The 25,612-nt window shown below is 36.1% G+C and overlaps 1 protein-coding gene across 1 annotated transcript in view; it reads right to left on the bottom strand.

The window, feature by feature from the left end:
• The window catches only part of IRAK3 (interleukin 1 receptor associated kinase 3), a 108,058-nt gene that overhangs the window by 45,188 nt on the left and 37,258 nt on the right, over positions 1-25,612 (bottom strand). The window contains exons 3-7 of the mRNA XM_056798412.1: positions 23,327-23,394; positions 21,282-21,336; positions 18,061-18,212; positions 12,566-12,630; positions 5,095-5,209 (exon numbers count right to left, since the gene is read on the bottom strand). Coding sequence (XP_056654390.1) covers positions 5,095-5,209; positions 12,566-12,630; positions 18,061-18,212; positions 21,282-21,336; positions 23,327-23,394 — 455 coding nt within the window. The remainder of the gene's footprint in view (positions 1-5,094; positions 5,210-12,565; positions 12,631-18,060; positions 18,213-21,281; positions 21,337-23,326; positions 23,395-25,612) is intronic.

Raw genomic sequence — 25,612 nt, 5'->3', positions numbered from 1 at the left:
AGGTCACTTACCCCAAGTCTAATCCAGTGGTTCTCCTCTCTGTCTCTTAGCCAGTACCAAATTTATTTGATAACCACTGCTTTATAGTATAGTTTGAAATATGGGACTACAAAGCCACCTTCTTTCGCATTTTTCCTCATGATTTCCCTGGATATCCTTGATCTTTTGCTCCTCCAAATTGTAAAAAATAGACTCAAATCCAGAACTTCAATTCCCAGAAGCCCTTGCTCCACTTCCCCAAAATGCTTTGTAATTTCACTGAATTCTCACATGGGCCGAGATTGAGAAGGTATTTAACCTGATTGGAAAGGCCCTTTTGGTCTCTTTACTTCCTGTCTCCGCTTGCAAACAGATGCGTCTCATGATGTGAGTGAAATTCTGGGTGGGCCTCATGGCCCACCTGGCACGTGCCTTTTCTTACTTGTATATACTTAAATTCTCTACCTTTAATAAACCTCTAAAATATGATACTCCTTGCAGAGAAACTAATTTCTACCTGCCTCAGTTTCCCCATATTTCTAATTTTTAACTGTTACAAAATGAACTTTGTTATGGTTTTTTTCTAATTCAGTAAAAAAGTTTTTTGGTAGTTCAATGGGTATTTCACTGAATAAGTAAATTAGTTTGGGTAGCATTGTCATTTTTATTATGTTAGCTCATCCTACCCATGAGCAATCAATGTTTTTCCAATTGTTTAGATCTAGTTTTAATTGTGTGGAGAGTGTTTTGTAGTTGTGTTCATATAGTTCCTGTACTTGTTTCAGCAGATAGATTCTTAAGTATTTTATATTGTCTAAGGTGATTTTAAATGGAATTTCTCTTTCTAATTCTTGCCTCTGAGCTGTGTTGGAAATATATAGAAATGCTGATGATTTATGTGGGTTTATTTTGTATCTTGCAACTTTGCTAAAGTTGTTGATTATTTCAACTAGATTTTTGGTTGATTCTCTAGGACTCTTTAAGTAGACCATCATTTCATCTGCAAATAGAGATAGCTTGGTCTCCTCATTGCCTATTTTAATACCTTCAATTTCATTTTCTTCTCTAATCACTACAGCTAGTGTCTCTAGTACAATGTTAAATAATGGAGGGGATAGTGGGCATCCTTGTTTCACTCCTGATCTTATTGGGAAGGCTTCTAGTTTATCCCCATTGCAGATGATGTTTGCTGATGGTTTTAGATATATACTGTTTATTACTTTTTAGGAAAGACCATTCTATTCCAATACTTTCTAGTGTTTTCAATAGGAATGGGTGTTGTATTTTATCAAAGGCTTTTTCTGCATCTATTGAGATAATCATGTGATTTGTCAGTTTCCTCGTTAATATGGTTAATTATGTGGATGGTCTTCCTAATATCGAACCATCCTTGCATTCCTGGTATGAATCCTACCTGGTCATAGTGAATAACCCTTGTGATGACTTGCTGGAGTCTTTTTGCTAGTATCCTATTTAAGATTTTGGCATCTATATTCATTAGGGAGATTGGTCTATACTTTTCTTTCTCTGTTTTTGACCTGCCTAGCTTTGGAATCAGTACCATATTTGTGACATAAAAGGAATTTGGTAGAACTCCTTTTTTGCTTATTATGTCAAATAGTTTGTATATTATAGGGATTAGTTGTTCTTTGAATGTTTGATAGAATTCACTTGTGAATCCATCAGGCCCTGGGGATTTTTTCTTAGGGAGTCCTTTGATGGCTTCTTCAATTTCTTTTTCAGATATGGGATTATTTAAGAATTCTATTTCTTCTTCTGCTAATCTAGGTAAGTTATATTTTTGTAAATATTCATCCATATCACCTCGACTGCCATATATAGGGCAAATAGTTTTTAATGATTGCCTTAATTTCCTCTTCATTGGAGGTGAGGTCTCTCTTTTCATCTATGATACTGTTGATTTGGTTTTCTTCTTTCCTAATTCCCAGCCTTATTTTGCTTCCCTTTCTACTCCCTCCCTTCTTATTCCCCCCTTATTTTCTTTATAGTCCTTTTAAATTACCCCCACCCTCTCCCTCCCTTACACTGCTTCCCTCCCCACCAGTCCTTTTGTTACCCTTCTACTTCCCTATAGGGCACAAATCAACCCTCTCCCCTAATGTATTGAATTGTTCTTCACTCTTTGGGTCAATTTCAATTCAAGTAAGAGTTGAGTATTTCCTATCTCCAACCTCTTTACCCTTCCAGTATATTGATGTTCTCCCCTCTCCCACCATGTCCTTCTTTGTGACAAACCCCTTCAGTTTCTTTTCCCATTTCTTTTAGTATTAATCTCTTTTTTTAGCTCTAGTTTACATATTTATGTCTTGTAGTTTCATCCTATACATTTTGTCACTGTTCCTCTAAGTGTACTTCTTCTAGCTGCCCAGGTGATAATAACAATTTTTAAGAGTTACCAATGACCTCTTTTCTTATAGGGATACATATCATTTTAACTTATTGTGTCTCTTTAAAACAGGTTTGGTTTTTTTTATTTTTGTTTTGTTTTGCTTTTCTTCTTTCCCTCTTTTTTAATTACCTTTTGATGATTCTCTTGAGTTCTGTACTTGGGCATCAAATTTTCTGTTCAGGTCTGGTCTTTTCTTTACAAATGCTTGGAATTTTTCTATTTAGTTAAGTGATCATACTTTCCCCTGTAAGAATATAGTCAGTTTTGTTGGGTAGTTGATTCTTGGCTGTAGACCTAGTTCCCTTGCTTTCTGGAATATCATATTCCCTGCCTTTCAGTCCTTCAGTGTAGATGCAGCCAGATGCTGTGTTATCCTCACTGTGGTTCCATGGTATCTGAATGACTTCTTCTTAGCAGCTTGTAATATTTTTTCCTTTCTCTGATAGTTCTTGAATTTGGCTATAACATTCCTGGGTGTTGTCAGTTGGGGATTAAGTACAGGAGGTGATCTGTGGATTCTTTCAATCTCCAGTTTTCCCTCTTGTTCTAGAATATTGGGGCAGTTTTCTTGGATAATTTCCTGTAATATGATGTTCAGGCTTTTCCTTTTGTCATGGTCTTCTGGTAGACCAATTATTCTTAAGTTGTCTCTCCTGGAACAATTTTCTATATCTTCTGTTTTGTGAATGAGATGCTTCACATTTTCCTCAATTTTTTCATTTTTTAGATTTTGTTTTATAGTGTCCTGCTGCCATGTGAAGTCACTTGATTCTAGTTGTTGTATTCTGGTTCTTAAAGCCTGGATTTCATCTCTGGATTTTTGGTCATCCTTCTCCTTCTGGTCTGATTTTCTTTGGAGGCCATCTTTCATCTCTTTTGCCTCATCTTTCATCTTCTTTGCCTCATCTTCCATCTCCTTTGCGTCATTTTCAAGCTGGTTGAATTTGGTTTTCAAGAGACTATTTTCTTGTTTAAGTTCAAGTGCCTCTGTTTCCAGATGACTTATCTTAGTTTTTAAGTTCTTTTCCCAATTGTCTTCAGCCTCTCTTAATTGGGTTTTGAATTGTATTTTGAATTCTTCCAAAGTCTGTATCCAATTTGCTGGGGTTTCTGTTTTATTGCTTGGTGTTCCCTCCTCCTTCTCTGTTCCATTTGCTCTTCGATTATAATTTCTTTTTTCTTTTTCTGTTTTTTGCTCATATTTACCCCTTCTTTACTGCAGTTGTCTGTACTCTTGCTCCTCTACTATTTGTTGTTGTTGTTGTTGTTTTGGGCTTCTCTTTCAGTCTTCCCTCAGAGTTTTGTCAGTAAATCTCTCAGTGCAGTCTGTGGGGGAGGGGTGTTGGAGCTTTTGCTTCCCTGTCCTCTGGATGCTTTGATTGGATTAAAGTCCAGAAGTCTGTGGGGGAGGGGTGTTGGAGCTTGAGCTTCCAGGCCCTCTGAAGACTTTTGATGGGATTAAGTCTAGCTGGGTTGGGCTGGATGTGCCCTGAGGCCAAAACCTCCTGGAAGGAGGGAACAATATGGAGGGTCTCTGCTGCTGCAAGGAGGCTGCCCGCTTTGTATTCCTTCTCTAACTCCTTCCCCACCACCTGAGTTTGATGCTCTGAGCCTGGCTCAGCTTTTCCCCCAAGGTACTCCCTCCACACCAGTGCCTTTTCCTGCCCAGAGGTTCCAGCTATTGCTGGAGGCTTAGCACTCTAGGTGGGGGAGGTGTCCTGGGACCTTCTCCCTTCCCCTTAAACCCGAGTGTTCTTGAATTCCAGCTTTTGGGGGGCAATCCTTTTAAATTTAGTCCAGCAGGAGGCTTCTTTGGCTCTGTCTTGTTAGGTTTGATTTTCAGATCCCAGGAGCATTTAGTTTGTAATTTGTAAGGAAGGGTTTTTAGAGGTCTGAACTTTTGCTGCCTCTATGCCGCCATCTTGACTCCACCTCCCCCCTCATTTTATAAATTAGAAAACTGAAGTTGGGGTTGAAAGTGAGTATGTTAGGCAACTAGAAGTTAAGTGACTTGCCCAATTTAACTCAACTTATAAATGTCTGAGGCTGCATTTGAACTCTTGATTTTCTGATTCTAGTTCTAACAATGTGCACAACTTATTTGAATTAATTGAATTGATCATAGTAGGTGTTGTTTGTTAACACTTAGGTCTGGTATATGGTTCTTATTTGTCCAGTTACAGTTATTTGTCCTATGTTCTTATTTATATGTATAGTTATCTCCTCTATAAGAATGTGAGGGACCTTGTTTTTTTTTTTACTTCCTTTGTACCCTCTGGACATAGCATAGTGCTTGGCACATAGTAGGCATTTAATAAAGGTCCATTGACTGGCTGATCAGAGAGACATGAATGGAGAATTTCTCTGCTTCTATCCAGAGTATCTTCTCATGTTAACCTAGAAAGGGCTTTTTACTTGTCTTAGAAGTATTACACCAGGGAACAGCTAGGTGGCTCAGTGGATTGAGAACCAGGCTTAGAGAAGGAAGATCTTAGGTTCAAATTTGACCTCAGAAACTTTCTAGCTGTTTGACCCTGGGTAATTCACTTAACCACTATTGTAAGCATTCCTTACCACTCGTCTGCCTTAGAATTGATACACAATATTGATGCTAAGATGGAAGGTAAGGGTTAAAAACAAAACAAAACCACAGCTTCTTGAAATAGTGTGTCAGAAAACTGAGCAGAAAAATGAAAAGGACTTACTACACATTGCAACCTGTCAAAGAGTGATCCATTTCTCATGTATGGATAAACAAGGCAGAACCTGTCAGGCTCCATAAAATATGCAACCAGTTCCAAGATGTTTGGATGATTAACCCTAGAAAGAAAAGAGATGTAAACCTATAGAATTATTCAATCCACATAAAATATGATTTTTGAGGAAATAAATAGTACTTTAATCTCTAAGATAAAAAGTCATAAAGCAAGAAATTAATGGGAAAGAAGCCTGATAACAGTGGAGAGAGTGCAGGAGGACCAGAAGGAGGAGAGAAAAGCAGAGGACCAGGGTTATAATTCTGGCTTCATTCTATTTGTGAGATTAATTTAATCTCCTAGTCTTCTTAGTCTACTCATTCTTCACATACAATTCTCCATTCCCCATGTCTGTGCCTTTGGATCAACTGTTCACCAGGCTTGAAAAGCTCTCCCTCTTGACTTGCAATTTTTAAAATCTTGGGCTTCCTTTAGGATTCAGCTCAAATGGCACTTCCTTAAGGGCATCTTTCAGGAACCCTCTACCCGTTATTGCCCTCCTTTCTAAGGTTGGTTTCCATATACTCACCATTTAAAAGTTTTGATTTCTATATATTATCTCCTCCATTAAAATGTAAGCTCCATGAGGGTAGAGAGTATTTTGGTTTTGTTTTTTTCTATGTATCTCTGGGCTTAGTAGCATTGCCTGACACACCATTAGTAATGAATAAATGTTTGTTTACTGGTTGTTTTGGTTAATTAATTTTTGCGTTCCTTCCAGTTCTAAATGTATGACCAAATGAAAACAGGTTGAAGCACAACTTTTCATTTTATTTTCTTGGTTAGATATTTTTATATGTCTTTTCCCATAATAGAACCAATATAAAAATATTTAAGTCAACATTATACATGTACAACTCAAATCAAATTGCTTATCATTTCAGGGAGAGGAAAGAGGAGGGAGAAAGGGAGAGAATTTGGAACTCAAAATTTTAGAAAACTAATATTTAAATTGGTTTCACATGTTTTAGGGGGGAAATTGATGGACAAAAAATATTTATGGTCTATAATGCTAAAGGAAGTAATTTCAGTGGATTTGAATATGGATTACCATATGCATGTAGTAATGGCATTGTTTTGTTTTTCAAATTAGATTGAAAGTAGTTCTCCAGGATATAAGTTTATCTAATGTATAATGGGTGGGGCAATTAGGTGATGCTAAAGATAGAGCACTGGGACTAGAATCAGGAAGATCAGAGTTCGAATCTGGTCTTAAACATTAGCTATGTAACCCTGGACAAATCATTTAATCTCTATTTGGTTCAGTTCCTCATCTATAAAATGAGATGATGTAGTAGAAAAGAAACTGGTCTAGGACCACTAGATTTTGTTACTTACTTCCCATATGACCTTGGAAAAGGCACTTCAACATTATGTTACTCAATTTCTTTACTTGTAAAATATAGACAATAATATGTGGACTAATTATGGTACTAGTTTGTCATGAGGAATAATTCTGTCCAGAAGAAAACGAAAGAAATGGTGAGGAGGTACTGAATGTAAATGGCTTTCTCATTGAGTTTTGCTGAAAAAGGAAGAAAAGATTTGATGATGACAAAGGATGACAGGATCTAGTGAAAGTTTTTTTTTTTTTTAAGATAGGGGAGACTAGATACTTTATAAGTAGTAGGGAAGGAACCAGTAAATAAGAAATTGAAGATGTCAGTGGGGCCAGAGTGAGAAAAGAATCACAATTATAGAGGTAATTTGATAGAGGTAGTGGGAACAATGGATTAAAATCAAATATTTAGGGTCACAGGGTTTACAATTAGTATAACTCTATTTTTTACATATTAAAAAACTGAAGCATCCAGGATTACACAGTAAAATTATAGAAGCAGATTTCAAACATAGTTTCTCTAACTCTAAATCCCGTGGTCTTTATTTTTCAATAAAATTTTATTGATTTTTAAAATGTCATTTATATTTTCCTTAGGAAACTTTCCTCATAACAAATAACAAAAGGGGGGAAGGGGGGGGGACTCAGTTCAGCAAAACTAACCAAAATATCACTGTTCTAAACCCATAGGTTTCCATCTCTGCAACGAGTGTAAAGAAATATCTTCTTATATCTTTTTTTGAGGCCAAACTTGGTCATTATAATTTAACTACATTCATTTAAAAATTATTTTGTCATGTTATATCTGTGCATATTGCTTTAGGTATCGGGTATGTTTTCCTGGTTCTGCTTACTTCACACTGTACCAGTTTATATGTCTTCCCATTATTCTGTGTATTAATCACTTTCGAAAACATTGTAATATTTAATGATATTGATGGTTCAGAATTCATTTAGCCATAGATATGTAAACTTTTAGTCACTTTTCTTTCCATATATCCAAATTACTTTTCAACTGATGGTTGTACCAGTTCATAGTTTCACCAACAATGTATTAGTGTTTCTATCTTGTGCAATCCCTCCAACATGAATTATTTCCAGCTTTTGTCATCTTTGTCAATTTTAGGATGTATCATGATACCTCAAAGTTGGTTTGATTTGTTTTTCTCTTATTTTTTTTAAACCCTTACCTTCCATGTTGGAATCAATACTGTGAATTGGTTCTAAGGCAGAAGAGTGGTAAAGGTTAGGCATTGGGGGTTAAGTGACTTGCCCAGGGTCACACAACTGGGGCTGTGTGAAGTGTCTGGGGCCAGATTTGAACCCAGGACCTCCCATCTCTAGGCCTGGCTCTCAATCCACTGAGCTACCCAGCTTCCCCCTTTTTCTCTTATTAATAGTTATCTAAATATTCTCTCCTATAGTTTCAATCCTCTTATAGAACTATGATCATATATTTTAACCACTTAGCTATTGGAGAATGACCTGGCATTCTTTCTTAATAAAGCACTTATTATGCTGCTAATAGTATGTGTGGTATTACACTCAAATATATTTATGAAAACAGTACACATTTATTGAGCAGACTACCTCTATAAAATACAGACTGCAGCAACCTTCCATCAAATGTTATAGATTCAGTTGGAAGATTTCTGATTATTATAATGGTAGACATTTTTCAAGTAAATAAGATACTCTAAATGTAAAAGACAATTTAAGAAATTATAGTTTTGTCAAGTTTATGATACTCTCTAGAGAACTTTTTATGAATCAGCGAGCAGATTCTACATCTTTCTCTTAGTAGTTTGGGATACAATATAACCATATTGTGAATTCTCTTTATATAAGACATAATTCAAAGATAATGCAGTTTAAATCAGCATACTTCTCTTCTTAATTTCATTTGAGTGGTTCAGAACTCCACATGTGAGAAGATTTATCAAACTGGAGGAATATTGAAAATATGAGAGAATACGCACATGACCGGTAAAGTTTGATGCTCTTAAAAAGAGGTTTCTATTGCCATAAATCGCAGAGTTAATGTTGCTATCCTGCATAGATTATATTTTCTAGTATCTTGTCCTTGGGCCTGCTCAGAAAGGTAATAACCCAGGTTCCCGAGAAACTTTTAGAAAAAGATATGAGGAATAATATTAAAGTATGAATAAATAAATACAATAAAGTATGAAGTATCACCAGCTGCCTATTTCTAGAGAGGTAACAGGGTGTGCTGGAAAGAGCCCTGTATTTTGGGTCAAAGGATGTACATTGAAGTTCATGGGTTATCTGTAAAAGGAAAAGGGTTGGACTAATGATGATACCTAAGGCTTCTTTTACCTCCATATCCTATAATTCTGTATATAAAATAATAAATAGCTATAAAAAATAGGACTAGCTTGGTATTTGCAAAATCAGTTGGAGCTGTGGTCCACTATAGCAAGGGCAGCATCTTTACCTTAAAGACTTTTTTTGGACATCTTTTGTTACTGTTGGTCAGTGATTTCTGTTGTGTTCAAACTCCCCATGACTCCAGTTAGGAGGTTTTCTTGACAAAATACCGGAATGGTTTGCCATTTCCATCTCGAGCTCATTTTACAGTTGAGCAGTTAAGGCAAACAGGCTTAAGTGATTTGTTCAGGGTCACACAGCTAGTAAGTGTCTGAGGTCAGATTTGAACTCAGAAAGATGAATATTCCTGATTCCATGCCCCATGCACTATCCATCTGTCACCCTATCTGCTTTTTTATAACATCACCTACATTTTCTAATTTCTTATAGACTCATTCCATATAACAAAGATTAAAAATAAGGAAAAAATAAATCTCAGAAAAACAACCAATACATTAAAAATATCTAAGATTATGGGCAATTTTCCATACTTGGAGTCTCTCACCTGTGCAAAAAAAAAAGGCAGAGAGAAGTATCTCTATCCTTCTTATCTCTAGAATAAAACAGGAAATACAGTTTTGTCATTCAAAGATGTCCATAATCAATTAATCTTTCCCATCTAATCATATATTACTTCCCTTCTTGCACTCTATGGTTCAGCTATGGCCTTCTTGATGTTCCTCCCACAAGACTAAGTTCAAACACCATCTTCTACATCACGTTTTTCAGTATAGAAAATCCTCTCCAGTCCCAAACTACCTTGTATTTATTGTGAAGTTACTCTGTATATACTTTTGTAAATATTGTGTCCCCTGATAGAATGTGTTCCTAAGGGAAAAGATGCTTTTATTTATCCTGGTATAAGTTACTTTGCTTTTCTAGACCAGTTTTCCCATATTAGCAAGCAGTAGACACTTAATAAATACTTGTCAATTAATTGGTTGGACTTCATGACCTATTTGGATTGGATGAGGATGATCTGTTACCATATTTATGGGTTTGGAAGTAGATGGGACCATATTTTATTTTAAAACAAAATGGTGTAATCCCTTCACTTTATAGATGAGGAAATAGGTCTAGAACGGTAAAGTAACTTATTCAAGGTCACACATATACAAAGTGGCACAGCCAGGATTTGAACCCATGATGTTGAACTTGAGATTTAGTGCTTTCCCCACTGTGACATGTTATATCCTATATGTGAGCATATGCTAATATATGTAGATATATGTAAATATATGTGTGTATATCTACACACATGCATATTGTAGACATTGTAATTCAAAAGTTAACAGCGAAAAACAGAAAAGAAAAAGTGTCTGGTTTATATTTTTACTATGAAGAATATCAATTTCTTGGTTGAGGCAACCGTAGCATTCACAAATGTCATTTCCTGGAAGTACTAGTAGTACCTCCATCTTTACTAAGCAAGATTCATAAAACTCATATATACCTGCTTTGTGAAGCTTAAGCATCTTTTCATTCACTGAGAGCCACGAATACCTTTACTGAAGACAGGGCATCATACTTAGAAATAAATGATTACAGTAAGGGATGAGCCATAAAGTAGTTCAAAATAATGAACTTGCTAATTATTTTCCCCTAAGCAGAAAGATGTGATTTTGCAATTTAATTATTCAAAGAAGAATATGATCTTGAGAGAGTGGCAATGCCATCCTACATTAGCTGTCATGTCTGGAGAGACTGAGGTGCAAAGATAACAAGGGTGAGAACTTCTTTCCTAAGAAAACTGTTTTGTGCCTTATCTGGTAAAGGATGCTGTAAGGAGAATTCCTTTATAAAAAAGAATTATTTAAAAATACTTTTCCATGTTTACATATTTCATTTTCTTTCCCTCTCTTCTTCCCTCCCTCCTTCCAGAGTCAATAAGCACTTCCACTGGGCTATACAAATGCTATCATTTATACTTTCCCCTATATTATTTATTTTTTCAGTAATCTTTTGAAACCAAAACTTCAAATCATACATCCATATAAACAAGTGATAAAGTGTCAGTTTTCCTTCTGTGTTTCTACTCCCACAGTTCTTTCTCTCGATGTGGATAGTGTTCTTTCTCATGAGTCCTTTGGGATTGTTTGACTTTGACTTTCATTGAGAAAACTGAGCAACAAAACTGTGCTTCCAGAATTGAGGAGCAGAAAGCAATAGCAAGTAGAGAGAAGGATAACCATCCCATCTAAGCTTTCTGTGAAGGGACAAATGAATTAATACACGAAGAACGAGGACTCCAGATAGATTTTGAGGGACATGTGAGATTTGTGGAGGCAATTGGAAAAGAGAGCAGAAAGAAGGAACTGAAATATGATAATATGCTATGTTTCTGAAAACAGCATTTAAAAAGTCATTAAAATGGATGCTGTGGTCCTAGAGATCAGATAATAAAACATTCTTTCCTTTTAATCACAAAAAAGCAGAATACAAGTAGGACATGAGGTTATATACATTGTCAGATGTGGTCACTACTGTGAATTTTTTTTTAATTATTATTACAAGGGAAAGAGTCATAGTGGTCAGGGATAGGGTTTTTCCCTCTTAAAAAAAATGCTGTAATGTAATGACAAAAGGCAACAATAAAGCTTTTTTTTTATTATTTTAAACCCTCACCTTCCATCTTAGAATCAATACTATGTATTGGTTCCAAGACAGAAGAGCAGTGAGGAATAGGCAATGGGGGTTAAGTGACTTGCCTAGGGTCACTCAGCTAGGAAGTGTCTGAGGTCAGATTTAAACCTAGGCCTGGCTCTCAATCCACTGAGCCACTCAGCTGCCCCCAATAAAACTTTTTTTTTTTAATGATAATTAGATTTTCTTTCTCCCTTCTTATACCATACACATGAATCTTTAATGGTGAACTCTTAATATTTTTATTGTTTGTCATGGAGCTAAAACTTGAAGATTTATTCCTACTACTTGGTTTTGAAAACATCTAAAAACAAGTCTCTCTATATAAAGGGTGATGAGTGGACTTTCTGAGGGTCCTTTTTCAAAGCAGGCTACACAAGTACTTTTATCTAAAAATGAAGTCACTGGAATTTGTCTTTAAGGACATCCAGACTCAGTAATGAATTTCCAGAAAATAATTTATGTTTCAATAACATTTGATCCTTTGGTCTACAATTCAATTTTTAAAGTAAAGCTGGGGTTGAAAGAATATATGTAATAGTTTTTCATACTGTCATGCCTCTAAGGAAGAAGAAAAAGAAACCCCATTGCTATTTGAAGTACATTACAATATAGTATCCTGTAAAATATTTCACATTCTCCAATAATAATAGCTAACATTTATATAGCACTTACATTATGCTGCTTGACTATTATCTCATTTGAATCTCATAACAACACAGAGAGGTAGTGCTATTATTCCCATTTTATAGGTGGGGAAACTGAGGTATAGAAAGGTTAAATGACTTGCCCAAGGTAACACAACTAGTAAGTATCTGAGGCTTGATTTGAACTCAGGTCTTCCTGACTTCAGGTTCAGTGCTCTGTGTGCCTGCCTTATGGTGGAGATTCAGTGTCCTGGTTAAATATATATTTGTATTAGTAATGTATGTCATCTATTTTTAAAATTTAGTTATGGGGCAAACTACATCAAATAACAACCAATATTTCAGATATTATAGCAACAAACGAATAGAAATTGGAGAAATTAAAGAGAGAAAATGTACTCACAAATTCAAGACTTCAAGTTCTGAGAAAAACATCTTCCAATTTTTCTTATTCTGTATAGTTGTCTCCTAAATATATGAAGAGCAAGAAAAAGAATTGATATAATTATAAAGAAAAAGTTCAGATCTGAAAATGTGTGTCATTAACCCACTGGTAAATTTAACATTCATATGGCTCCATTATGCCAATTAGAATTCGACTTCAAATGTCGAAAATCACACCCTGGCCAGAACAAATCACTAGTTGATTTCAGGTGTAACAACAAACTCTTCTGGGTCTCTCCTTGGTGGGTTGCATGTCATGTGAGCTTGGGTTTCAGTGGCTTGTGGCAATGATCTCTATTGGTTGGGCTTGCTGGATTGGAAGATTTCACTGATTGAGATTATTAATGTGAGTAAAAACAATATGATACACATTCAAGGGAATAATTGAGCATCCTGTTCTGAGCTCTCTGGAATTTGGAATTTAACCATCAAAATAATCCTGGAGAACTTGTTCTTGGCTGAGCAAAAATCAAGAAATTGAATTCATCTCTCCCACAGTGATCTGTACAAGATATGTGTGTGTTGTGGTTATAAGTATTTAATTTTTTAAAGTTTATTTAATTAATTAATTTAGAATATTTTTCCATAGTTACATGATTCATGTTCTTTCCCTCCCCTTTTTCCTCCCCCCTCCCGTAGCCAATGAGCAATTCCATTGGGTTTAACATGTGCTATTGATCAAGACCTATTTCCATATCAATAAGTAATTATTAAATGCCTACTATGTTCCTGCTAGATATAGGAGATGCAAATAAAAGAATTAATTCCTACTTGTAAGGAATTCACATTCTAAGGAGAGAGACAGCAAAAACATAAATATATGAAAATGAAATATAAAGAGAATAAATACAAAGTGCATCATGGTGGATATGTCCCCCCAAAAGTATTTGTTTAATGCATAAAGGAAAAGAAAAAAATGCAGAGAAAAAGAGCATTACTTTTCTGTTGCTACCTTGCTAAATTTAACATATATCTATAACATTTATTATGTAGTTGACATTAATACATATAATGCTATATATACTTATACATAAAATATAACTATATTTATTATATCATCTATAAATTATATGTAAATAAAATATTAAATATTAAAATATGTATTTAATGGGGGCAACTAGTGAATAGAGTGCCAGACCTAAAGTCTTGAGGTCCTGGGTTCAAATGTGACCTCAGACACTTCCTAGCTGTGTGACTCTGGGGCAAGTCACTTAATCTCAGTTGCCTAACCTTTGCTGCTCTTCTGTTTTAGCATTAACATTAAGACAATTAACAATTAATTGACAAAGCAGAATACAACTAGGACACAGGGTTACATACATTGTCAAATGTGGTTACTGCATCATATGATTCTGTTTAATTATTTTTCTATGTATTATAAGGGATGGGGTCAATGTGGGCAGGGAGCTGGTATTTTTGCTCTCCAGAATAACTGTGATGTAATAACAAGAGGTATCAACAAAGTTGATTTTTAAAAGATGCTGAAATCCTCACCCTGCTCCCCCTTATTATGACATGATTTCTTGATGTTTTGGGTTATTGATATATAATAATATATAAATAGACACTCATATACGTATACATATATATTCTATCTATCTACTTACTTCCCAGGAAGCAGAGGAAATATGTGTGTGTGTGTCTGTGTGTCTAGTCCAGGGCTCAAGAGGTCTGGAAGAAACTTTTCAGGTGCCTTGGACTTAGATGACTTTAAGTGGTTTAACATGAAAAGGTTCAAGACAGAGAAGTGTGTCCTCCTTGGAGTCTGAGGAGCTAGGTTTGAATTCTCCCTCTGGCAAGTCACTTGCCTGGTCTCAGTTTCCTCATTTGTAAAATAAAGAGGTTGGACTAGACAGTCATCTGAGATGACTTCCATTTCTAGGGCTCTGACCTACGTATAAACAAACTGAAATTAAATTTCACAACTTAGCACATCCTCTGAAAAGACTGTCAGCTCCTTGAGGGCAGGGGCTTTTGCCCTGGGATCATCCTCAGTATCTAGCACTGGATCTTGTATGTAGCAGGGGGTTAATAAATGCTTATTGATTTAGGACAGATTATAATTAAACAACTCACACAAACATAACTGTGGACTGGAGTGGACAGAGCCAGAGGCTTGGAGTCAGGAAGCCTGGGTAGAAATTCTTCCTTGAAATATTAGCTCTATGGCCAACCATGAGTCTCAACCTCCTTGTGACCAGGCAATTCTCTAAGATAGTAAGTTGCTGACCTGTTGTTGGTCTGCACTGGTGGAGGAATTTCCTACACAAAGAATTCCTGATATCTATGAAATGATCTTTCTGGAACAAAACATAAGCACGTGGCTCAAGACCTGTCCTGAGCTGCAGAATCCAATATGGTCATCCGTTTGCCAGAGTTTTCACTGGCTTTTGTGAAAAATAGGAGTTTTAAAGCCATGATTTGTGGACTTAAGTTTCTTAAAAAATATTTTAAAAATTGGGGGCTGCTAGGTGACTCAATGGATAGAGAACCAAGCCTAAAGATAAGAGATCATGAGTTCAAATCTGGCATCAGACATTCCTTGCTATGTGACCCTGGTGAAGTCCTTGTCCTTGCTGCTCTTCTACTTTGGAACTGATACTTGAGTGTTAGACATATATAATATTATTATTAATATTGATTTTAATTATGTTTATCTAGTATTGATAACTATTAATATTATATTGTTATTATGTTAACATATTACATATATATTGACACAATAATGGTTATAATTATATTAATTAATATATATTTAAAACAATGTTTCCTTATAAATGATTTCCTTTGTAATATTTTGCATTTTATTTTATGCTTTTAAAAATGTTATTCTGTGATGGGTCTATAGTTTTCACCAGCCTGACAAAGGAGTCCAAGACACACAAAAAAAGATAAGAACTCTCTGAATAATAGAAGGAAATAAGTATTTATTAAAAGCTTATGAAGCAGCTTGATGGTTCAAAGGACAGAGAGCCAGGTCTGGAGAGACAATGGGTCCTAGGTTCAAATCTGATCACAGATACTTCCTAGATGTGTGACGCTGGGCAAGTCACTTAACCCCAATCTCCTAGCCCTTACCTCTCTTCTGTCTTGGAACCAATACACAGTATTGATTCTAAGACAGAAAGTAAGATTTTTTTTTAAAAGTTCATTATATGCCAGGAACCGTGGACTTGACAAATATTATCTCATTTAATTCAACAACAACTCTAGGTCAGTAGTATTTTTTGAACTCTTACCACTGTCTAGCCTGGGGCTGAATTTGAACTCAGGTCTTCTTGACACCAGATCCAGGGTTTTATCCCCTGAACTGATTAACATACTCTAAGAAAAAGATTTTTTTTATTATTTCCTTAAACTGTTTTTCTCAAAAAGCTTGGAATGACAGCTTCCTGAACCCAATTTATCTGTATAAACCTGGCTAAAATTCTATGTGGGTAATGAGTTTTATACACAATAAACAAGGTAGTTAGTTGTCTTGGCACCTCTACCTTAATATCTCTCACTAGTTTCTGGACTTTGATTCCCCTGTTTCTGAGACATGACTACAATTTATGGAGCTCCTTCCCTACTTAGGTGTCATCTAGTACTATTGTCTTTTGTTCTCTGACTTCTGGCTCCTTTTTATTTAATTTAATTTAATTTAATTTATTATTATTTTATTTTATTTTATTCATGAAAAGGGGACAGATAGCCTTTATTTTACCTTCAAGGAAAGGAAGATGTCAAAGATTTACACGAGCTGATGAATAGATACATAAAACATTCACAATAATTTCCCTCAAAAGGAACTGCAGTTTGGGTTGCCATCTAGATATCACAGCAATATTCTGGTGAAATGTCTAGCTTTCCCTACAGGATCCTACAAAGTCCCTTTACAGGGGGGCGGTCAGGTGCCCTCTAGTTTGTATTCCCCCCCCCGCAGAAGGCAAAGACACTTGGAGGTTATTAAACCGGCAACTCCTTTCCTATCAGATCTACATTGTCTGAATAATTCTCTATAATAGGAAGTGATGCCTGTCCTACCTCCCACCTCCACGTCATGCCTCTGTTCTCTGGCTGCAGGTTCACATGCATTGTTGTGGGAGAGCTTAATATTATTTGGTTCAGGAGGCTACACACTCTTTAAAGAATTGCCAGACTCCAATGGGAAAAAAAAAAGGAATTTACTGACACAACAAGGGGATCTTCTTTCTCCATTTGCACATCATTCCTGAAATCTTCCTCTTTCTGGGCTTAATACATGAACACTCCAACTGGGAATGACCTATTGGTCACCTCCAGGTTTGGCTCAGCCCAGGAAAATCTGCCTTTTCTTACTAGATGGCTAGATGTTAAATATCACCTAGGAAACAGAAATTCCCTTCCTCTCTATAGGAAGTTAGTGTTTGAGATTATTGACTACCAATTCTGAATGGAGATGCTCGTTTCTGTTTCTATCATGGAGTTCTATCAGAACTCAATCTTTTACCTGGCTTCTGACATCTCTTGGGCTTGTAATTCACTATCAGACCTCCTGACCTGGATTCAGAAAGTCATGGAAGAACATATTAACTCCTGCTTCCTGCCTTGAAGTCATCATAAGGGTAGTTCCTGGAGGGAACACTCTATAAAATTCTCTTCTCTTTCTTCCTTTCCAGAACACAGGTCTGCTCTGCTCTCTTCTGGTCTGTCCAGTGAATAGGCAAAAGGCAAAAAGGGGTACCTGTTCCTTCTTCACCCTTCCTCTTTCTCCTTCCTAAGATCCTAAAGCCATCTATTGGATCCACCCTACCATTCAAAATGAAATTGATGCTAATAAAAACTTTCTATATAATTTACCCGAGAAAGTACAACATTGTCCTTTGAGACAACTCCTTGAAAACCAGTACTTATCAAACCTCGGAACTCAATAATAATAAGTATAATAATAATAATAGGTAACAACAAGTAAAATTGTCAAAGAAAGGATTCCAAAAGTCTTGCTGTGGTTAAATAGTGAAGAAAGTCTTTGCCAAGATAGTTGGGTGACGCAAATGAGATAAAATATCCTCCTAAACTTGGTAAATCATAAAGCACCATAAAAATATCAACTATCATTGTCATTAGTATTATTATTATAAGTTGTGCAGATTTAAGCAATACTAAAGCGATTGAAATCATCTTGTGTTCCTGCCAACTAGACATCCAATTCCCAATTCTTTCTCTACCTTCACCAAAGATCTCATAAGACCCTACTCAATTTAAGCCTCCTAAATAATGGGGGAGAAATGAAATATAGAAAATCTAGAAATACTTTTGGCATATTCATATATAAGGGAGAGGATCAGTCTAGACAATCACCCCCACCCAATTTAAATTGAATGTCAAGATACTACTGATGCACAAGAAAAATGAGACGTTGTAGCATGAACCAATTTTATGCCATAATAATTATAAAAGCTATGTGTTTCTAATGATAACTATATTCCATACCTGTTTAAATAACTTAACAGCATATGTTCCATTTTGAAGTTCCACTCTGAATACTTTGAAGAATTCCCCTTCTCCAATTAGCAAGTCTTTATGGAAGTTTTTGGTTCCTTCTATGATGCTTTTAAAGTTGAAGGAAGGTTTCAGCCTTATTTCTTAAGATGGAAAGAGGGAAAGATTAGTCACTTTTTCTCGATGTGAGGATTGATACCATTATTACAATCTACATTAATATATTAAGTAAGAACCCAAGTCAGGAAAGTAATACATGGAAGGCAAAATCTGCATATGTATTCTCTACATACATAATGGGTATTTGGTTCCCAATATGCCATAAAGCAAAAGAAGGATTCTATTAATTATAGTAAGTGAAATTATGATATCCTCTCCATTCCAAATAAATCAACTAATTGTTAGGGAAGGAGCTCTTTATATGACAAAACTTCTAGGAAAAGTGAAAAGATTTGTTGTTGGGTTTTTTTAAAAATAGATTTTAAAATAATATCATCAAGCACAATGAATTCCAAATGAATAAACAATTAAAATATGAGGGTCATACCGTAAAAAAGGTGAGAAATACATGGAAGATTATTGATGATGATTATAGAAAGCAGAAGAATTTGCAACCAAGGTACAAGATAAAAGATCACAAAAAGATAATTTTGATTATAAAAAAATTAAAAGATTTTTTGTACAAAGTTAACACAGCTACAATAAGGAGAAAAGATATTAAGTGGGGGAACTTTTTCATTAAGAAACACTAATGGGGGCAGCTGGGTAGCTCAGTGGATATTGAGCTAGCCCTAGAGACGGGATGTCCTAGGTTCAAATCTGGCCTCAGACACTTCCCAGCTGTGTGACCCTGGGCAAGTCACTTGACCCCCATTGCTTTAAAAAAAAAAAAGAAACACTAATAAAAGTCCAACATCTAAAAATTCATAAGGATTCATACAAATCAATATAATCAAGCTATTTCCCAGTAAATAAATGGTCAAAGAACATAAACAGTTTTCAAAAGAAGAAATATAAATTATTAATAACTACCTAATAATTAAAAAATAATTGACCAGAGCAAATTAAGTAACCCTGATGGATCACCTCACCCCCACTAGGCTAGTAAAAATATAAACTATGAGAAAAATTAGGGGAGAAACTGTGGAAACACAAGAATGCTAATCCATTGCCAAAAGGGCTGGAATCAATTTGACTGCTCTTGAAAATAATTTGGAATTTTGCAAAAGAAAATTTGTGGAATCATTCATACCCTTTGGACTAGAGATTTCTTTACTGAAACTATACATCCTAAGTAAGTGATTGACAGCAAGAAAAGGCTCCAATCTATAAAAATACTTATAGCAGCATTATTTGTGATAAGAAAAAGCTGGGAACAAATATGTGCCCAATATTTGGAGAATGGGTAAACAAATTCCAGTATATGAATTTAATGGGATATTATTGCATCATAGGGATGACAAATATAAAGAATTCAGGGCTGAATGAGGATGAAATCATATTGGAGGGGGAGCAAAATCTAAAGAACAATGTTACCACAGTTGTAGCTGCTCAAATAATGCTAAAATGGTAAAATAACAAAACTGATCAAAACAGCAGCTTTCATATGGATTTAAGCTCATATTGTTAAAGCTAAAGGGTATTCAGAGACTTTTAAAAATGGAGAAACTGGTTTTTGAGGAACCTACTTGTAGGAGATTTTGTTTGGACGTTTGCTAAGATGTGTCTCTTAGGTTTTAATATATGTGTGTATGTATGTATAATTTTTCAAAAGAAAGAAATTGATCAGTTTTACCAAAGGAAATTTACAAAGATCTTAAGTTGAGATTAATCAATTTCTATTTTCTTGACATTGAAACCTATTTATTTGCTGATACAAAAATAGTATAAAATTAATACTGAAATTAAACATTAAAATATGTAAACAGAAATCTTGGAAAATCCAAATAAAACTCTCTGAACCAACTAACTAAAAAACTATCTATCTTCCATGTAATTGGTTAAATTCTTCAAAGCCAAACTATTATCACTACAATTAAAAGAAAAGTCTTTTAGTCTTTGGCTAAAAACACTTACTATATGAATTAGAGCTCACTGATAAAAATACAGGATTTTTTTCTCTAATCATTTTTTTTATTAAGCTTTAAATGAAGTAAAAAGCAAGAGTGAAATCAACAGGCTAAAAGAGGAGAGGTATTATATGAGACTTCAAAAATCTTTTAAGGTCATTCATATTTGACATTTCAACAGTGTTGAAAGTTTGAAAATATTTTATAAACATTTTTCATAGGTGTTCATAATGAATAAGTAGCGTGATTGTCTACATTCTGCAAATGAGGAAACTGAGGTTAGAGAGGCTAGATTCCTCACCTACCATCTCCCAGTTGGCACCTACCATCTATATAAGGTAAGATTTGAACACAGATCTTACTCAGCTCCAAATCCAATGCTCCCTCCATTATACCATGCAATGGATTGATTCTATGTGGTACTAAATTATTTTTTTTAATATATTTTATTTGATCATTTCCAAGCATTATTCGTTAAAGACATAGATCATTTTCTTTTCCTCCCCCCACCCCCCATAGCCGATGCGTAAATCCACTGGGCATTAGATGTTTTCTTGATTTGAACCCATTGCTTTGTTGATAGTATTTGCATTAGAGTGTTCATTTAGAGTCTCTCCTCTGTCATGTCCCCTCAACCTCTGTATTCAGGCAGTTGCTTTTTCTTGGTGGGTACTAAATTATTAATGAAATTGTAAAATGAAAACTGATATGGAGAATAAGTAGATATACACGTTGGACCCAAACCTAATCTATAATCATCCAAGGGAGCCATGAGAATAAAAAATATGAAATAATACCCAAGTGTTATTTTCAAGTGTTTCTCCACTATACAAAAAAAAAAAATAGCAAATTTCAAAATAAAAAAATAACAGAAAATCCTACATCAAAAGCTTATATTTGGATTTTGCAAAAGCCAGTGAGATATTCATATTAGCTGAATAATTTCTTATCATCAGGTGAAGCAAAATTTCAAGTACCTTACCTTGTCTTCCCTGAAATGACTATGGACACAAAGAATTAGCATGCTAATGAACTTATTATAGAAATATGCTGTGCTAATTAAATTTTAAAAAAGGAAGATTTTGTCCTCTTCCCAAGCCCTTTAAAAAAGGTAGAAGCACCCTTTTTAAAGTTCCTTTTCACCTTTCCGATATTCAGGCATCTCTCCTTGTTTATCAATAGTACTGTCAGTTGGTACCTGAAAGAAAAAGATATTACAATAATTCAGTCTTCTGACTCTGGGGAGAAAACCTCAGTATGAATGTCAGAAGTCCCACTAAGAGAGAACATAGAAGAATACCTTCAGAAGGTGGCTACTATCTCAGGCCAGGTTCCCCCCTTTTGCTCTAGGAACAGTCATGGAAACTCCTCTCTTATTCCACTCCTCACCCCTGTGATTCTCCAGACCTCAACACCCATCCCTCACCACCTCTATATGCTGTGAAAATAAAAGCTCCCTGAGCTACTTGTGGATTTCTATCCCCAAAGCCTAGCATAGTGCTTGGCATACAGTAGGCTGCTTAATAAATGGGTTTTTGCATTCAAAGACTGCACATGAGGGTCATTGCAGGGAAGGGGACGGTCCTATTTTTTTACTCTAAAAGAAGCTAGTACCCAGAATTGAAATACCTGCTAAGAAGATTAGAAGCCTTGATGGCAAAGAAGGAACAAGGTAGGTGAGTGAGGCTTTTTGCCAACCCAGAGCAAGAATTTTCTTCTTTTTCTAAAAAAATCTGGGGAAAGCCTAAAGGCTTGAATTTTTTTTTAAACCCTCGCCTTCCATCTTGGAGTCAATACTGTGTATTGGCTCCAAGGCAGTAGAGAGATAAGGGCTAGGCAATGGGGGTTAAAGTGACTTGCCCAGGGTCACACAGCTAGGAAGTATCTGAGGTCATATTTGAACCCAGGACCTCCCATCTCTCAGCCTGGCTCTCCATCCACTGAGCTACCCAGCTGCCCCCAAAGGCTTGAATTTTTTAAAGCATGGAAGCTCCCATTCTTCTCTGAAGAAGAGATAGCCAAGGATTTTAGCTGAGCCAAAAGCTAGAAGTGGTAGAGACCATAGCCAAGGATATTTAGCAGAGACTACAGATTGGAGGATGACCCTAGGAGGTACAATCAAAAGAAAAAATAGCATGGGAATACTCAGAGAAAAATGGAAATTTCATGGTGCCTTTAATAACTGCAAGTCCCAAATCTGAAAGATTGTACCTAATACATGCTTCGTGCCTTCTTACCTTTGGGAGGTCTTTGCCTACCTGGTTCCTAACACCTGGAATACTGGTCTTCTGACCCCATTTCTTCATACTCCCAATTTTCACTTTTTAAAATCCTTCTCAGCTTTCAAGACACAGCTCAAATGATTCTTCCTCTATATGGACTTGCCTGGTGCTCCGATCAGAAATTATCTCTTTTTTTCACCCCCAGACCTCATATAATATGTTGGACCTCTCTAATGAATTTGTTGTGTTCCATTTTCTGTTTCTGTATGTATCATATCCTGTATGTGTCACTCCTAGGCTACTGTTATGATTAAGACATCTTACACCTATCTGTCTCCCCAGTGTTTGTTTAAAAACATTCTTTTTACCCTTACTTTCAGTCTTAGTAACAACTCAAAAACAGAAAGAAAATGGGGTCAAGAGACTTTCCCAGAGACACACAGCTAGGAAGTATCTGAGTCCAGATTTGAACCCAAGTCCATTAGATTCTAGACTTAGTGCTCTATTCACCATGCTGCCTAGCTAATCCTTCCCCTTGGTGTTTGACACAATGCTCTGAGTCACTTTGTGTCAAAGGCACAGCTTGAACCCAGGCCTTCTTGACTGCAAAGCCTGTTCTTCCATCCCTAGTGCCATATTGCCTTTTATGAATTCAAAACTCCATAATAGTACTGATTAATCTTAAGGTCAGTGGTGTTAATGACCACAGATACTTAATAAATTTCAGGCAAATTAAATTAAATTATCAAGAGGAAGAAGTTCTAAAGAGGAAGAATTCTAGTGTCCTCTCCCCCCAAATTTGAGATTCTCCAAATGCTTATGTTCTCATCTGGAAATGAAACAAGATTCAATGTAAGATTTTCCTCTTACAAGCAAAAAAAAAAAATCATAGCAAGCCAACATGTTTCTTTTCTGACATCTACTGAGCAGTTCTGTTCTTTGTGCTTAGGGCATCCTATACCCTACCTGAGGAGGGATATTTGGAAATCCAGCTGACTGCTGACTCTGTTTAGTTGAGGCACTTATGGTCCTTCCTGGAACAGAAAGAAGGGAGGCCAAATATGAGAAACAGAGATTGTCACAAATAAGCAATTTGGGAGACGTGATCATTGTTGGCTTTTGGGGGGGGGGTGTTCAGGGAAGGGAACTCCCCAGGAAGCACCTATTCTGCAACTTCTTTTTTACAAAAACCAAACACCTTTTATATTGTCTTGTTTTAGTTCTAAGAGAGAAGGGCAGTAAGGCTAGGCAATCAGGGCTAATGCCTAGCCCAGGGTCACATATGAACGCAAGTCCTCCTGACACCAGTCCTGGTACTCCATCCACGGAATAGTTGGCCCTATTCTGCAACTTCTCCCAAAGCTTATCTGCTATTGTTCTACACATTTCAGTTTCGGGGCAGTGATTGAGACCCTGTGACTTTAAGGGTCTCAAAGCAAGTATGTATCAAAGGTGAGATTTTGAAACCCAGGTCTTCCTGGCCAGTTCTCTACCCATAATGCCATACTGCCTTTTATGAGTTAAAAATTCCATAGTGGTAGTATTTAATCAAAAGACCAGTGGTGTTAATACCTACAGAATTGTTGCTGGTTTACAAGATAAGTATATGTCTGAAAATAATTGCCAAAGTTATCATTGATTAGGCTAAAGAAGAAACTAGAAAACCAAGGAAGAAAGGAATCAACTCTTCCATTGGGTACTTATACTTACATTTTGATATTTAGCAAATTTTGGACTAAATCTCTCCCAAGTAGTATTGAGCAGTTACAGATACTCCCAACATGACCCATGATCACGCAAGCCTGGTAACTGCCCACCTCACCCCCTAAAATGTCAGGTTTGTTTTCTAGGTGAGCTCATAGTCTGAGCAGTAGCCTTTAAAGGGGAGATAGAAAGCGTCCTGCATTAACTCACTTTTGTCATTTTAATTCACCATGAGTTAAAAAACCATTAACCTTTTTACCTTGTAATTTACCTTCCTTTCTCTCACTAACTAATTATCAAACAGGTTAATAAGGAACACTCAATGGGGGATGGGATGGAGGGGGGAAGAGAGATGGCCCCAATGAGTCATTTTCATGCATTACTAGATTGAAAGTTTAGGATTTTAGCCAATTTCTGGTTATGTGAGCCTTGGGATTTGCTTTGGGTTCAGTAGAGGCAGGTATACTGGGGAGAGGAAATGCAGAGGAAGGAACTTACAAGAAGTAGGCTCCAGTTAGATTCTGAAGGAGAGAGGAGAGGAGGCCAGTAGTAAAGAATGACCAAGGTAATAAAGGAGAAGAAATTAAGATCTGCAGAAGCCTATACAGACTTTGAGGTCATAATGTTGAAAGAATATAATGAGAGAAAGAGAATCAGGGGGGGGAATACTGGAACCATGCTGGACTAAAAGGCTATAAGGATTTGATAATACCACAAGATAATAAAGGGGAATATAAGGAGAAGCAGGTCACAAACTAAGCTCGCAGGACAAAGGTGAAGTCCAAAGACACTCTCTGCTTATTGGTGGTGAAAGTCCTATATATAGAAATCAACACATAACATTTCTTTAACAGAAGAAAAATAAAAATGTTTTGCAAAATCATCATGAAAAATTTTTCTCCATGAAAGTCAAGTATATAGATATAGATATAGATATAGATATAGTTATAGATATAGATATAGATATAGATATAGATATAGATATAGATATAGATATAGATATAGATATAGATATAGATATAGATATAGATATATCAGTGCTGGAGGAAATAGAATTATGAGAGTGCTAAGAGCCCAACAAACAATACCAACTGCCAATCTGCTGCCACCAATGGACAAGTTAGCAATGCCCCACCAGCTTTGCTTCTAGCTTAGTTGCTGTAAACCCTTGTCTGATGGAGTAAACCCTGCAGAGAAGGGGCCTGATATGCTCCTCACCTAACCACTACCCCTAACCAGGAACTAGAACCCCAAAGCCTTAGGAATAGCAATGGCTACCGAGACCACCAATCCTGCTTCCAGTCCCATCTACACAATTGGAGAGATGAATGCTTGGTCATCCATATTCAGGAAAGGAACAAAGCAGGTGAGGCTACCAAAGTCCAAGGTTCAAGCTTACCTGATTGGACTCCTCTACTCTAGCTTCTATGTGGAAGTAGCAGCCATACAGATAGGGTTGGGGAAGGATGATTCCTCCCTGTACCCCTCATGGGAAATTAATTTGCCAGAATTTGAAGAAATGAAGATTTCATTGAGCTGGAAGTTATC

The sequence above is a fragment of the Monodelphis domestica genome, chromosome 5 (genome assembly GCF_027887165.1).
Source record: "Monodelphis domestica isolate mMonDom1 chromosome 5, mMonDom1.pri, whole genome shotgun sequence".
NCBI lineage: Eukaryota > Metazoa > Chordata > Mammalia > Didelphimorphia > Didelphidae > Monodelphis > Monodelphis domestica.
The sequence above is the reverse complement of the archived record's forward strand: the minus strand, read 5'-3'. Positions and strand labels throughout refer to the sequence as shown.